General features: G+C 45.4%; 2 protein-coding genes across 3 annotated transcripts in view; both read left to right on the plus strand.

Moving 5' to 3' along the window:
* Positions 1-4,842: 4,842 nt before the first annotated feature.
* On the plus strand, positions 4,843-8,328 carry POLR2K (RNA polymerase II, I and III subunit K). 2 transcript variants are annotated; one of them, XM_075706000.1, is made up of 4 exons: positions 4,843-4,871; positions 6,747-6,810; positions 7,584-7,676; positions 8,166-8,328. In XM_075706000.1, exons 2-4 carry the CDS (start codon positions 6,750-6,752, stop codon positions 8,186-8,188), a joined length of 177 nt encoding a protein of 58 aa, XP_075562115.1. In that variant the 5' UTR covers positions 4,843-4,871; positions 6,747-6,749; the 3' UTR covers positions 8,189-8,328. The 2 variants fall into 2 exon arrangements, with proteins under 2 accessions (XP_075562115.1, XP_075562116.1); XM_075706001.1 differs by lacking the exon at positions 4,843-4,871 and adding an exon at positions 5,094-5,192.
* Positions 8,329-9,802: 1,474 nt separating this feature from the next.
* SPAG1 (sperm associated antigen 1) overlaps positions 9,803-13,516 on the plus strand; it is a 45,268-nt gene continuing 41,554 nt past the window's right edge. Inside the window, exons 1-4 of the mRNA XM_075705205.1 lie at positions 9,803-9,831; positions 12,122-12,263; positions 12,854-13,013; positions 13,375-13,506. Of these exons, the coding sequence (XP_075561320.1) occupies positions 12,124-12,263; positions 12,854-13,013; positions 13,375-13,506 (432 nt within the window). The 5' untranslated portion in view covers positions 9,803-9,831; positions 12,122-12,123. The remainder of the gene's footprint in view (positions 9,832-12,121; positions 12,264-12,853; positions 13,014-13,374; positions 13,507-13,516) is intronic.

Raw genomic sequence — 13,516 nt, forward strand, 5'->3', positions numbered from 1 at the left:
ATAAAACAGTTGTGCAGGGAAGAGAAGGCTGGTCACACAGCAAGTCAGTTACAGAGGAAGGAATAAAATCCACATCCGCGAAGTGTAGATTCTTGTGCTCTATACATTTCTCATACCTATTATTAATCTTGTATTTCTCAAATTGATCTACAAGTCAACTGCAAACTTTCTGACAATTTACAGAACAAAATATCTCATATTCAGAGACCCAAACTAAATTAAGAACAGGATTCAGACATTTAGACAAGGAGTAATTTCTAATAAGCTTAGTCTTACAAAGTGTCCTAAAGATGTAAAAATGTTTGTTACTGGAAGGCGATGTAAATGGTGCCTATAACTTAGACATGAGTTCTAGGATGGAGTCGCGCCTGTTCCTGATACTAATTTATGTTCCCCAGTAACACACACTGAATATTTATGCCTTGAACAAGATGTTTTCTGTCCTTGTTTGTCACTGTTCACCATTGTTAACAAACCAGATAAAGGCCAAGTTTTGGTGATACAGGAATATTTCCTCTGTTACTTAAACAGGTATCATATCTGCAATAGAACAGACTTTATCAGAAGACTCTGCTCTCTGAGCACCCAGAACTAAAAACAGAGAAGTCATTAATACCTGCAAGGGTATTGATATTGAAGATGGCATAGCTAAATCCTATCCGTAAGGTGTGTGTCACTTACCCCAATTTGTGAAGCAACTCGAGATCTTCCAAAGCAAAGGTGCAGTATTCAAAGTACTGATTACCCCTACTGATAACTTAAAGCGAGAAAGGATGTGGAGAGAAAAAGAGGGAGAGGTAAGAAACATTACCCAGCTGAGACACAGTTTTCTGTTGGTCTATACAAGCGTTCACTGCAGTGTCTAATCACCCAGATGAAGAGTACTGACGGCTACCTAGGGACCAGCACCCGAGGGTCTCTCAGTCACCTGGGATGCCGGACACGAGCAAAGCAACAGCTTCACTCCCTCATCTGGCAAATCGCCGGGCACGGGAAGCAGAGCCTAGAGGCCTCCTACCACCGAGTGCAGCTGAGGCGGTCGGCGGGGCTCCCTGAGAGGGGGTGAAGGCGAGGGACCCCCCTCCCCGGCTGGCTGGAGAGAACGGGAGTCCTGCCGCCTCAGCAGCTCGCCGCCTGACTCTGGGGCCCGTTGCCCTTGGCGAGGAGCCGCTTCGCTTCTCTCCACCCACACCGGCTCCCCGCGGGCGGCTACCGCTGCTTTCCCTCGCTTGGATTTGAACTACCCGCCCTTACCAACCGCTGCCGCGCTGCCTCCCCCGCCCCCGCCGCGCTGCGGCCCTCGGGAGAGCGGCGCCGCCCTATGGCCAGGGCAGGGCGCCGGCCGGCCGGGAGCCTCAGGGGACCGGCTCCGCCAGACGGGAGAGCCCGCCTCGCAGCAGCGGGGGAGGGTAGCGGCCAGGCTCGCCTTTCTCCTCACGCTTTTATACAGCGGCCCCCACCGCAGCCAGCCCACCATGAAAAGCGTCGTTCCTCCCCCTGCTCTGCTTCTTCTCAGGTGCCTGGCGAGAGTGAGGCTTTCCCGCCTCGCCGAGAGCCCTCTCAGCCGCCTGCCGGGGGGCGCCAGGCCTGAGGGGCGGCTTCAGAGGCGCCGCTCCGTCACGGCTGGCCAAAGGCTTTCACCGACGATGAACCTCATCTGCACCACAGCCTTCAAGCTTGAGTTATCAGGGTGCTAATTGGAGTTAATTAGTACAGGAAGAAAGCAATCACAGAGAGTTGGTCAAGTGCCGTCTCCTTTAAATCAGTTGTTGGTCGGATGGGAGATGCCCGGTGGCATCGCCTAGGTTTTGCCGTGGTTTTAGTTAATCTGTACACTAAAAAAAAAAAAAAATAAAAATTTAAAAACCACCTGGGTGCCTGTTTCTGCTGAGCTCGGTGCGGCTTAGGTGGGGCCACAGAGGCTCACCTACTGGCTGGCCCAAGCGGCAGGCCTCGCAGCAGCCGCTTGCCACACAGGCACGGAGGAAAGGCCAAATAAATCAGCCTTGCAACATTCAGCCCGGGTTATCTCTCATTTTTCTGGTTCTTTCCCTGTCTACGCTTCCAGTTTTCTCCCTCCACCAGGACAATGTCAGATCTGAACGAGAGATGCAAGAGCGTCGCACGCGGGTCTAAAAGCAACACCTACGCCCAAAGCAGCAAAGGAGAGGCTTTCCAAAGAAACCTCGAAATTAAGCAGCGTAATTCCTGCACATGAGGTTGGGCACGTTTGCAGCCTTCCCCTTCGGCAAGCTCCACTCCCCCAGCCTTGCGAAGCCGACCCGGCAGGCTGCGAGGGGATCCTGAGGAAACCGGGATTTAAAAGTTACCTATCCAGAGCCAGGGGAAACTGCGACATTTTTAGGTAAAGAATATTGTTTTACGTGACTACAAGGTAACAGTTACCGGTAAAAAGAGGAAGGCTCTTGGGATACTTCCCCCTTCCTTTTTATAAGGAGAAATCGTTAGAAATTTTCAGAAATGTAATACAAGTTTTCCGAAAGTGCTTTCTGTAGTACCATCTATTTCACATGAATGAGAAGTTGTGTTTCAAATAGTTGTGTTTGTTTATTTATAAAACAAATTACCTTTTCTGTGAAATTGGCAGCTTGCTAGCTCCTGAAAGCCGGCCACAGCAGCTGCAGGCTCTGTCTCTGTCACTCATACCCGCAGGGACTTACCTGACTGGGATCAAAAATATCCCAGAAGTGTAACAAGTTGTAATTGCGGCATTTGATGCAATACACAAAAGCACCACACCAAAAAGCGTGATTTAACAAAAAGCTTCACAAAAAAAAAAAAAAACAAACCCTCCAAACAACAAACAAAAAAAAACCCAAACCAACAAAAAAAAAAAATCCCACCCCAAAAAAACCAAACCCAGCCAAACAAAACCCCAACCGAAACCCGAGAACGCCGCGTCTAAACGAACGAACGAGGCCAGGAGGTCTGCAACACACCCACGCTGCGCTGGGCTACGACCGCATCTCCTCCCCGCCAAGCAGTGCCCCCGCACCGCCCCGCAAGCCCTTCCGCACCCCTTCCCACCAGTTCCCCAGGAGCTGCTTCGCTTGGCGGGGCAGCGGAGGTCTCCCACATAGTCCCACCCCTGCCTGCTACTCTAAATCCAAGGAGCACCTTTGCTCCCCGTCAGAATGGGGTTTTACTGTTAACAGCGCTCCTCTCCGAGGAGGAGGGCTTTATCAGAAACGCCTGAAGTAACCGAAGCTTTAAGATCTGGTAAAACATCCTAATTTTCCAAGAAAACAGTTAAAGGACGCCAATTATCAAGCAATTACATGATTTCTTTCTTAATAGTGGAGACCTTATTTTCACAGAATTAACTTTGACTGTTTCACGGCGGCATTATGAGCAAGTCCTTTTAAAAATTACCGGTTTGGCAAACGCGTTTTAAAATACGAAACGAGTCCGGAGGAATAATACCTGTTGTTTTTTATTTGTTTATTTAAGAGACGGTAATTACTTCGTGTGCATTTACCATGGTTCAGGCTTTTTTTTTCCCTCTGCTCCAAACTCCTGGTACACACGCACGGCTACGAAGACCGCGGGGGAGGAGAGGACGCAGGACGGGGAAATCGGAATCGAGATGGATGTCCCTGCCTTTCACATATCATTTTTCTTGCATGTGCTTTATTCTGACACTCAAGAAGTTCTATTTAGCTTTATTCGTACACAGCAGTACGGAGAAGCGGGTGAGCTGTCTAAAATCATGCCTGTATTTTCATTACTTCGAATTTAAAAACAAAATTAGGAAAACTGCAACTATTTAATATTCCTCAAGCTTATGCTGGATAAGCTATATATTACGTAGGAAGGCGATTCGCTACTATGAAAAAACCATCAATAAATTACAACTAATAAAACATTTCAATGCGTTTGGGTGCTTAGGGAACAATTTTTATTCACTATTCAGAAACAGAGTAAGAAAGACCTTTCCTTCAACGAGGGAACCTCTTGAATGATGAAGTCATTTAAATCGGCATATTCACAAAACAACATTTGTTAAACATTTTTCCAGGAACAAAGCAAATATAGCTAATTCTACAAAATGCCTAGCGAAGGTGCACAATCCATACCGCCAGCGAGGTTGAGGCAGTGACTGAGGGAGCAACCGGTATCGTTTCAAATCTCGTCTGCACTATTTCACTTCAGCACACGCCGGAATCGCCGACATTTGACCTTCTTTCATAATACGACCTTACGCTTAAAACATATAGTATCGCATCTTGTAAGTTTGCTTTAATATGGGTACATATGACTCCGCTCACAAGGCTAAAATATCGACATACGGTTTTTTATCCACGGATCTTAGATAAAAATGCTTCTGAAAGCAGAAAGGTCCTTGAGGTAAAACACCTCGGCCGTTCAGAACTCCGCAGTCGGATGATCAGACCTGTCACAGGGTACTCTTTTTTTCCGAGTACGTACGGTAGGTGGGGTACAGCCAAACAAAAAAACCCGAGTATGTCGCTTCTTATTTCACCTAAGCATGCAGCTGCCTGCTTTCTTCTTAGGAAACTGACGCTGCTCCTCCTGTGAAAGCTTATATACTAAAAAATGCCAGCAAATACTCTGTGCTTTTTTTCCCCAAAGTGGTTCACAGCGATAGCGAGGTATTTATGACTTTCTCAACCTAGTTATCCAGCGGGGAGGCGGCCGGAGCTGCCGGCTCGCTGCCGGGGACCAGCCGGCCGGGCCGGGGCTCCCGCAGCTCCCTCGCTGGCGGGGCGGGGCTGCGCTGCGCTGCGCTGCGCTGCGGCACGGCCCCCGGACGCGTGTTCCCCGCACGGTGCCCGTCGCCGGTGTGTCGTCATTAGGCGGCGCCGAGGCCGGCCGAGCGGCCTGTGCGGGTGAGTGCGGGTCGGGGCTCTGGGCTCCCCGCGTCGGGCCCGGGCTCCCGGCTCCCTTGGCGGCGGCGGGTGGCGAGCAGGGAAAGGCCCAGCCCAGCGGGTTCCCCCCCTGCGTAAAAGCCCCGCGGGGTGGCGGGGAGGCCCCGGTGCGGAGTTGGGGCGGGCTGGGGCGTCTGGGGCTGAGGGGCTGGTGGGCTGTGAGGAAGGCGGCCCGTCCTCCTTCGTGGTGTCTGAGAGGGACGTGAGGGAGTGGGTTTGTCTCTCTTTGCAGGACGCCTCCTCTCGGCACCGGTAGCGTGGCCGGCGCTCCGCTTCCTCGCGGTAGGTTACGGTAAGCGCCCAGTGCGCGTAGGCGCATCTGTGTGCCTCTTGGCTGTGTCAGCTTGGCAGCACGTACGGCTCCAGGGTACGTGCAGGCCAGCGAAACCGTGGCACCTCCCTGCAAAATACGTAGCTGTAGGTCACGGCTCTCTTTAGCAGCAGTATTATTTTGCTGCATGAGCAGCACCAACTCAAGTTATGTAGCTGTAACTGTGGTCCTCCTTAGTTCAGCTCTCTGTTTCAGAAGATGCTGCTCTTTTGAAGGACTAATGGATGACTGCATAAATCTTACTATAATGTACTGACACAAAAATACTATAACACATGTGGATTAAGATGCCACTATGGTTATGGTAGAGCAAAACCTTACTTGAAAGTTGGAGATTTAATGAATTATCTCCAGTTCTCAAATGGAGTGGCATAATGGGGGTTTTAACAAGGTGGTTTGTCAAGTGCTGATCAGACTCTCTTAAACAAAGTATGAACTGTTTCTGTCAAGCTTATCCTTCTGTTTTCAAGACCCTTGTTTTCCTAGTTGGATTTATACTGAAACAAATTGTGAAGATCAAGGAAGTAATCCTTACTGTAATATTAAGCAAAAGCATCCAAGGGTCATGGTCGTCAAGAAGCATCATGAAGGCTATTCACTGGCATAAGGGTTAGGAATTCTTGACTTCTATCTCAGGCAGAACAGCGGCACAGAAGACGGCAACCTCAAAAAAACTACAAGGAGATATTCATGTTCTAGTCTAGACTTTCACTGGGTGGAAAAATAATTGTTTACTGTCTCTAGTGGTTACAGCAACAACCTTAAAATTTATGGTCTGAACAATCAAAACCATTATAAGGCACTAAGAGGTGTCTGAAGAGCACTACTGAGTTATCAAGCTCTTGATCAGTTTGGTAATCATACACACCTATGCTAGGATTTTGAGGGTGGAATTTCTTTTCTCTGGCCCCTCGTTGTTTTGTTTGCTTTTATTAATTCCTATTACTCTTCTACCTACAGTCTGTTCCCAGGATTTCTAATCCCATAGCTCAATAAAAAAGTAGATTAGGTTAGCTAGTGTTGTATCAGAGGGGGAATAAAATATAACTAGGCTTATTTTGTTTATGATAGCACTGTTATTACATGAGCGATACGTAAGAAATGACTTATTTCTGTGTTTCTAGCTAGGAAATTCTTACCATTGGCAGAAGGGAGGAAAGAAAATATTATTCATTGGGCTTTAATGTTTAAAATGCTGTTTAATAGAAAATGCTGTGCCATCTCCATCTTTCAAGGTTTTCTATACTAGATTGGTAAAGCTCTGAGAAACCTGATATTACTCTGCTTTTGAGAAGCTGAACTAGATGACTTTCTGAAGTCTCTTCCAGCCTGAATTATCCAATGTCCTGTGTATCAAATACAGATGGAATTTGTTTTCATTTACTTTGATGGAAGTTTTTCATCTTCTATTAGCTTTGGATTGAGATATCGAAATGATTGTATATGCCTTGAAAAAATAATTTTAAAAAAAACAACCTTGTGTGCATGTTGTGTTTTTTGTTTAGAACATGGATTCACAGAAGGATGTTCAGCCTCCAAAGCAGCAGCCCATGATTTACATTTGTGGAGGTAAAGACAGCAGTGAATTTTTTTGTTACTGGAGGTTTGGTGTTTTAATAATGAAGAATGCATGATAATCATTATACTGAAGAGCACATAAATGCAAATAGCTGCAGTGTGGATCCTGATGTTCTTTAAAGCTTTACATGCTGATGGTACCACATATATGTGGTATATATGGATAGCGATGTGGAAGTAATTCACTAGAGCTTATGTTGCTGTGTGCAGATCCTCCATTTCCAGAGGACGCTTTCTCTAAGTGTCCATTTGTGGTGCAGATAGTGGGCGTTCTATTTAGTGCATCTCAGAGAGTTTTTTTGAAAATGCTGTATGGTCACTCAGCTTTTATTGAAGTGCAGCAGTCAAATTCTCTCTTACCTATAGATAAGTCAACAACTTAAAAATTGGCGATTCTGAGTCATCAGTTCAGGAATCTGAAATATTTTGTCTTAAGAAAATAAACCTGGGGCTTTGGAGGGCTGAGCTGAAGTTTTCATTAGTAGACAAGTATCAAGAGTGGAATGTATTTTGTGCAGTAATAATTTGGTAATTTTTAGCAAGATCCTTTTTGATCTTATGTAAGTGAAGTTTGCTGATTTTTTTTTTTTTGCACAGTATCTTGATATCATTTGGCTCTTGATACAAATTCACTACAACTATTTTTTATTATGTTTTGTTTGCCACAAATAGGAATTTGACTATTACGACTTTTGAAAGTTATCTATGCATTAACAATGCTGGTTTTGTTTATCTGCTCCCTTTCTCTTCCTCCATCACATCAGAATGTCATACAGAAAATGAAATAAAGGCAAGAGATCCTATCAGATGCAGAGAATGTGGCTACAGAATAATGTACAAGAAAAGGACAAAAAGATGTATCCTTTTACATGGGCACTTGAATGCATTTGTGAAGCTGTGGATGGAGACAAGGTATATAAGGGAAACCAAACGGAAGTTTTGAGTAATTGTGTAAGAATGCTTCAAGGCCAGAAATTCAGTACAGTAGACCAAATTACTATAGTATAAAGTCTCTGCAGTGTGACTGGGGATCTTGTTTTTGTTCCTGCCACTTTCTCTCTTTTTTCCATTTTCTATGCAAAATATAATAAGCTGTGATAGTCTGCTGAGTGATGTACTGTGAACAGTTGATATTAGTCAGCTTTTTAACAAAAGGAAGGTGTTGTGGGATTCATTAAAGATGAGTTTTGAAATATTTTTTGTACATAACTTTTTCTGCTACATAATTTTTATGTAGTTAGTTGTGACTTTAGATTTAGGCAGTCTCTGTTTTGTCTGCCCCCCCTCTTTTTTTTTTTTTTCAACCACAACACATATTTTTTTTTCCTTTAACTGCACTATTCCAGTGGTGGTTTTTGATGCCCGATGATTTCTGCTGAAGATGTAGTGACTTTATGCTGCAGTTTAATCTTTCCGATAACTTTGCTCTGTAAATCTATTGGTGTACAAATGCACACTCTTACTTGTGTTTTACGATATTGAAATATTAAAGTTTACTGTGGTACTAAATTTTGTCTCTAGTCTTCCAGCAATAGATTTCTAAAGCTGTCATTTAAATTGTAGTCTGAGTATGTAGTAGTTTAAATTCAGTGGTATTGTATTCTTTTTGAGTTAACCTTGTTTTCATTACTCTCATCTAAACATTTTTTGCATTTTAACTTTGTTAAATGGTGTTTGGACTCCTATGAACTGCATAACCGTGGTTTGAATAAATTCTACTGAAAATAAATAGAAGGCTACACAAGGCTAGGTCTGAAACATGGGCCTGGATTTCAAAAGAGCAAATCACAAAAGGGCTTGAGACCACCCAATTCAGGCACCCAGCTGTGGAGGAAGCATCAAAAAAATAATCTCTCAGAAAAGAAGAGGGGAGGGAGGCAAGGTAAACATTAAGAAGCAATGTGTGAACAGAAATTCCCAAAGTGCTTCTTGACTTAGTTGTACTCAAGGAAAGAATTACATCCGTGCTATAAAGATAATTTGGGTAGCGTTGCAAAACTAGAATAGCATCTTGTTTTGCTTTCCAGACGACTTCTCAGTGGTCTGTACTAAAAAGATCAAAGTGGTTGTTTTGTATTGATAAGCCAAAACCTTTTGCATCTGTCTACTTGGAATGTGTGTTAAGTAATCCTAAAATATCGTTATCACTGAGGTGTACTGCAAAATACCCCTGGATTGTGCATGATGCTCATTTAGCCTCCTTAAGTGTTTCCAAATACCAATTTTGATGGGGCTAACGATGCTGTTAATGTTGAGATAATGTGTTTAACTCTTGTCAGTAAGGTATCTTTGTTACAGGCTGCCTGACCATGTACTGGCTCATAAATGAACTACAGTGGGTCGTTCTAGGGGATAAAAAAAGCATTCTTGAGGTTTTGTTTTGGAGCTGTTTGGTTAAGATTTTCTTGGGTATCTTATCTCATCTTAGCTGTTAAGACATTAATTAATGTTTTCCCTTGCACCTTACGCCTCCCCACCAGCCGGGAGGGATCAGCTCTCGACCTGGCTGCGCAGGAGGGTGAGCTCCAGCCTTGCCCAGCATAGAGCGGGCAGTACCGGTGTTGCAAAAGGTCTGGTGGGAGTAAGGGACGGGTTTGGCCGGATGGCGGACAGCCCCCGCGCCCCTCTCTGCCAGACAAACGTGGAGGAGAGCACCTGCGGCCATCGGGGAGGGGCGCGGCCCTGCTGTGGCAAACAGCGCCGGGGGGCGGAGAGCTCACGGGCAGCACTGGTGCAGGCGCTGGGAGGGCGACTGGCTGTTCTAAGCTAAATAAAACACCGCACTGAAAACAAACGGGTGATGTTCTATTAGAGCTGTATTTCTGTCCCCCACCCAGGCACAGGGCGGGGAGCGCCGCCGCCCTCCTCAGCCCTGACAACGGGCCCCTGCTCCCGCCCCCTGAGCCGCAGCCTAGCCGCGCATGCGCGGCGGCGGGCGAGAGGCGGGCGTCCCCCGGCTGAGGCGAAGGCCAGCCCGCCTCCGTCTCCCGGAGGCATCGCGGCGGCGGGCAGGTGGGTGTTGAAGTCCGCCATGCGACGCCCGTGTCGCTGCTGGAGCTCGGCGGGGCTGCGTGGGAGCCTCGCACGGGGGTCGCTGGGGAGGGCAGCTCCGTGTCCGCGCCGTCGTCGCCACCGCTTCCCTGCTGCGCGCCGCCGGCCGCCATGTTGTACATAGCAACAGTTGCTAGGCACGGGCTGGCCGCGCTGCCCCGGCTCCGGCTGTGGTGTGAGGGAAGCCTGTGGTGGGGGATTTGAAGATACATTCCGGACTCCCGGGGGGTGAAAGTTGTGTTGGCAGCGGCCGCGAAGCGGGGCACGGCGCTGCGGCCTCGGGGGCTGCCCGCAGCCGGTCGGGGGAGAGGAGCGCGCTTGGCTGTGGCGGTGCCGTGCCCCTGCAGCCGGGGCCGCCGCCTTACCGCCAGGCCCGAGATCTGCTCTGGGCGCCCGGCGGAACTCCTTATTCCTCAAAGTTATGGAAGTAGTGAAACGGGAGAAAATGTTGCAGTTTTGTGACGAGTGCCTCTGTTGCTTTTTACTGCTTTCTAGTTATTCCCTGTATTCGTCTGTCTCTCCACACATGTTGTTTCTTTTCCTATACTGAAACTGTAAATTCTTGGGGCAGAATCCTATCTTCTTGCAGTACCTAATTATCACCAGTTGTTATTTAAGTGATACTGTATTGTAAACATTTCTCTGCAACTACAAATTGAGATGTGTAATTACGCTAGATGTTAGAACACAATTATCTCCCCTACACCTGGGACTGGGCAACCCCCAATATCAGTACAGGCTCCGGTATGAAGGGATTGAGAGCGGCCCTGTGGAGAAGGACTTGGGGGTACTGGTGGATGAAAAGCTGGACATGAACTGGCAATGTGCGCTTGCAGCCCAGAAAGCCAACCGTATCCTGGGCTGCATCAAGAGAAGCGTGGCCAGCAGGTCGAGGGAGGTGATTCTGCCCCTCTACTCTGCTCTGGTGAGACCCCACCTGGAGCACTGCGTCCAGCTCTGGGGCCCTCAGCACAAGAAGGACATGGACCTGCTGGAGCGGGTCCAGAGGAGGGCCACAAAAATGATCCAAGGGCTGGAGCACCTCTCCTGTGAGGCCAGGCTGAGAGAGTTGGGGTTGTTCAGCCTGGAAAAGAGAAGGCTGCGAGGAGACCTTATTGCGTCCTTCCAGTACTTAAAGGGGGCCTACAGGAAGGATGGGGAGAATCTTTTTAGCAAGGCCTGTTGTGACAGGACAAGGAGTAATGGTTTTAAACTAAAGAAGAATAGATTTAGACTGGATATAAGGAAGAAATTTTTTCCAATGAAGGTGGTGAGGCACTGGAACAGGTTGCCCAGAGAGGTGGTGGAGGCTCCATTCCCGGAAACACTCAAGGTCAGGTTGGACGGGGCTCTGAGCACCCTGATCTGGTTAAAGCTGTCCCTCTCACTGCAGGGGGGTTGGGCTAGATGACCTCTAAAGGTCCCTTCCAACCCAAAGCATTCTATGAGTCTATGATTTTATGTGGGTTTATATCCATACATAGTTGTTATCACATATTAGCTGGCTGCCCTTATTGTACTTGTTAAAAATAACTGATCGATTTAAGCACTATATAAGGTGGGGGAAACAAAGAATTTCTGCTCCATAGAGCTTGAAATCAAAATAGAAAAAGGTGCAGATAAGAAGATCAAAGGTACAGGGAGACAGGAAGTGTCCCATTTGAACACCTCACTTCATCAGTTACAGACTTACTGGAAAAGATTCAGTTCAGTATAATCAGAGGCTCAGAAAATGCAGTTAGTGAGGAAAGACAAACAATTGGATTTATTTTGGCTACAGAAAAGGCAAAGGTTATCATTCCATTAGATACACAGTTGGTTAACATCTTCCCTCTGAAAAAAAGAGAAGGTCCTGCAACATCTTCTCCTTCATCCCCACCACACTTGCTTAAAATAGGTAATACCATATTGTGTTTAAAGAAAAATAGAGAATGTGGTAGGCAAAAATTGGCAATTTTTCTTTAAGCAGTCTTCCTGACTTGTTCTGCCTTGCAGAAGCAGTAGAGTTGTACACATTCTTTTTCCAAAACATCTCTTGTATATAACCATACTTCTGTCAGTAAACCTCTGTCAAGAACAGTTTGTGTGATCAGGTCTTCAAATTTGAAATTCTTCTTTTGTGGCAATAGGTCCGATTGCATAACAGAGCAGTACTTTGGAGCATGAGCAGGGTTATTCCTTAAATTAGTATTGCTTCAAAATGTAACTGAATGCCTACAGAATCACTACATTTTTTCCCTTTAATATTTAGTTATGGGTGATGAGTCAGTACCATTTTTACTGGACCAAGGAACCACTAAAACATATCAAATACCTATTGGTCATCTGGACTACAAGTTCATTGAAAAATGCACAGATGTTAAACACCTGGAAAAGATTCTCAGGGTATTAAGGTAAACACTACATTTTCTTAACTTTGTTACTAGTTATATTCCTGTTCTTTGAAATTCGAAGGAACCTGTACCTAAATACTCTATTTGTCTTGAACCTCTTTGTGACTTTCTAATTTAAAAATTAAAATACAGAGTTAAAGTAATCATGTTAAAAGTGTCCAAATGATAACGCTAGAAATCCAGGTCCTATTTTAACTGTCAAAAAGGTCTGAGTAACTCAATGCCAGATTTTTCTCAAATGCTGCTGCTGGATTTTGGTTCTGTCATGAAGCCATCTTGCCTGTTTGTGGTGATTTCAGATGCCATGCTTGTTTAACTTTTGCTGAAAATGACAAGAGCATTTTTTTATGAGCACTGTGATGATAATTTTGAACTGTGTATGTGTGTCCATTGCAAAGTTGTTAAAGGTTAACTCACTGGAATTTTCTGATCAAAATGTTATTATATGATAGCAGAATTCAGCTGTAACAGGAAAACAGTCCTCTGCAGTCACTGTGGTGACTACACAGAGACTACACATGCAGAGAAATATGGAGGACACAGTGCGGTTTAGTTCTTTTTTGTAATTTTTATATCTTCGCATTTTAAAGGTCTGGTGAAGAGGGATATTATCCTGAACTTATATTGTTTTGTGAAAAGCGTATTGAGCATTTGGATCCAGGGAGCAGAGCTCTGAGAAAAGATCGGCCTGCAGCCACAGCTTCTGATTTCACAGCTGAAGAGTGGAAAACAATTAGTGATGAACTGATGGTACAGTATAACTCTAATTTGTAATGGTCAGTAATGTAATCACTTTAATGTATCAGTCTTCCTCTTGTGCATAAGTAGAATGTAATTATTTGATTAAATGAGGAAATGATCAAAGGATTATGTTGGGGTTTTTAATTATTTTATTGCATTAATGTCACTGAATCTTTAATGCCCATTTTAACTCTACAGATTTTTTTGTAGATTAATTTTTATTCCAAAAAGCACAATTGCTTTTTGTCTTAATTGCTTTTCACCATTAAGACCAGTGCATTGTAGGGATAATTGTTAGGGTCATTGTAGACTATAAAGTATATCTGCTGTACTGCTTTAAGGTACAGATATATTATTCATTTATTTTCAGAGCTGGGTGACAGAAATGAATGATGATGATGATGATAAGAAACCACAGTTCCTGAGAACAGACACACTGCATGAAAGACAAGATAACTTGCCTCCTATTCGTTGTTCCAGCAGCTGTCTTCCTGCTAATCAGGTACCTCCGG

This window comes from Pelecanus crispus, chromosome 2 (genome assembly GCF_030463565.1).
Source record: "Pelecanus crispus isolate bPelCri1 chromosome 2, bPelCri1.pri, whole genome shotgun sequence".
Classification (NCBI taxonomy): domain Eukaryota; kingdom Metazoa; phylum Chordata; class Aves; order Pelecaniformes; family Pelecanidae; genus Pelecanus; species Pelecanus crispus.

Excerpts from the sequence above, each read along its gene's own strand:
- POLR2K (XM_075706000.1), top strand. The coding sequence starts at position 6,750 with ATGGATTCACAGAAGGATGTTCAGCCTCCAAAGCAGCAGCCCATGATT. Across the intron at positions 6,811-7,583 it reads CATGATTTACATTTGTGGAG|AATGTCATACAGAAAATGAA; the intron begins GTAAAGACAGCA and ends CCATCACATCAG. Across the intron at positions 7,677-8,165 it reads CAAGAAAAGGACAAAAAGAT|TGGTGGTTTTTGATGCCCGA; the intron begins GTATCCTTTTAC and ends GCACTATTCCAG.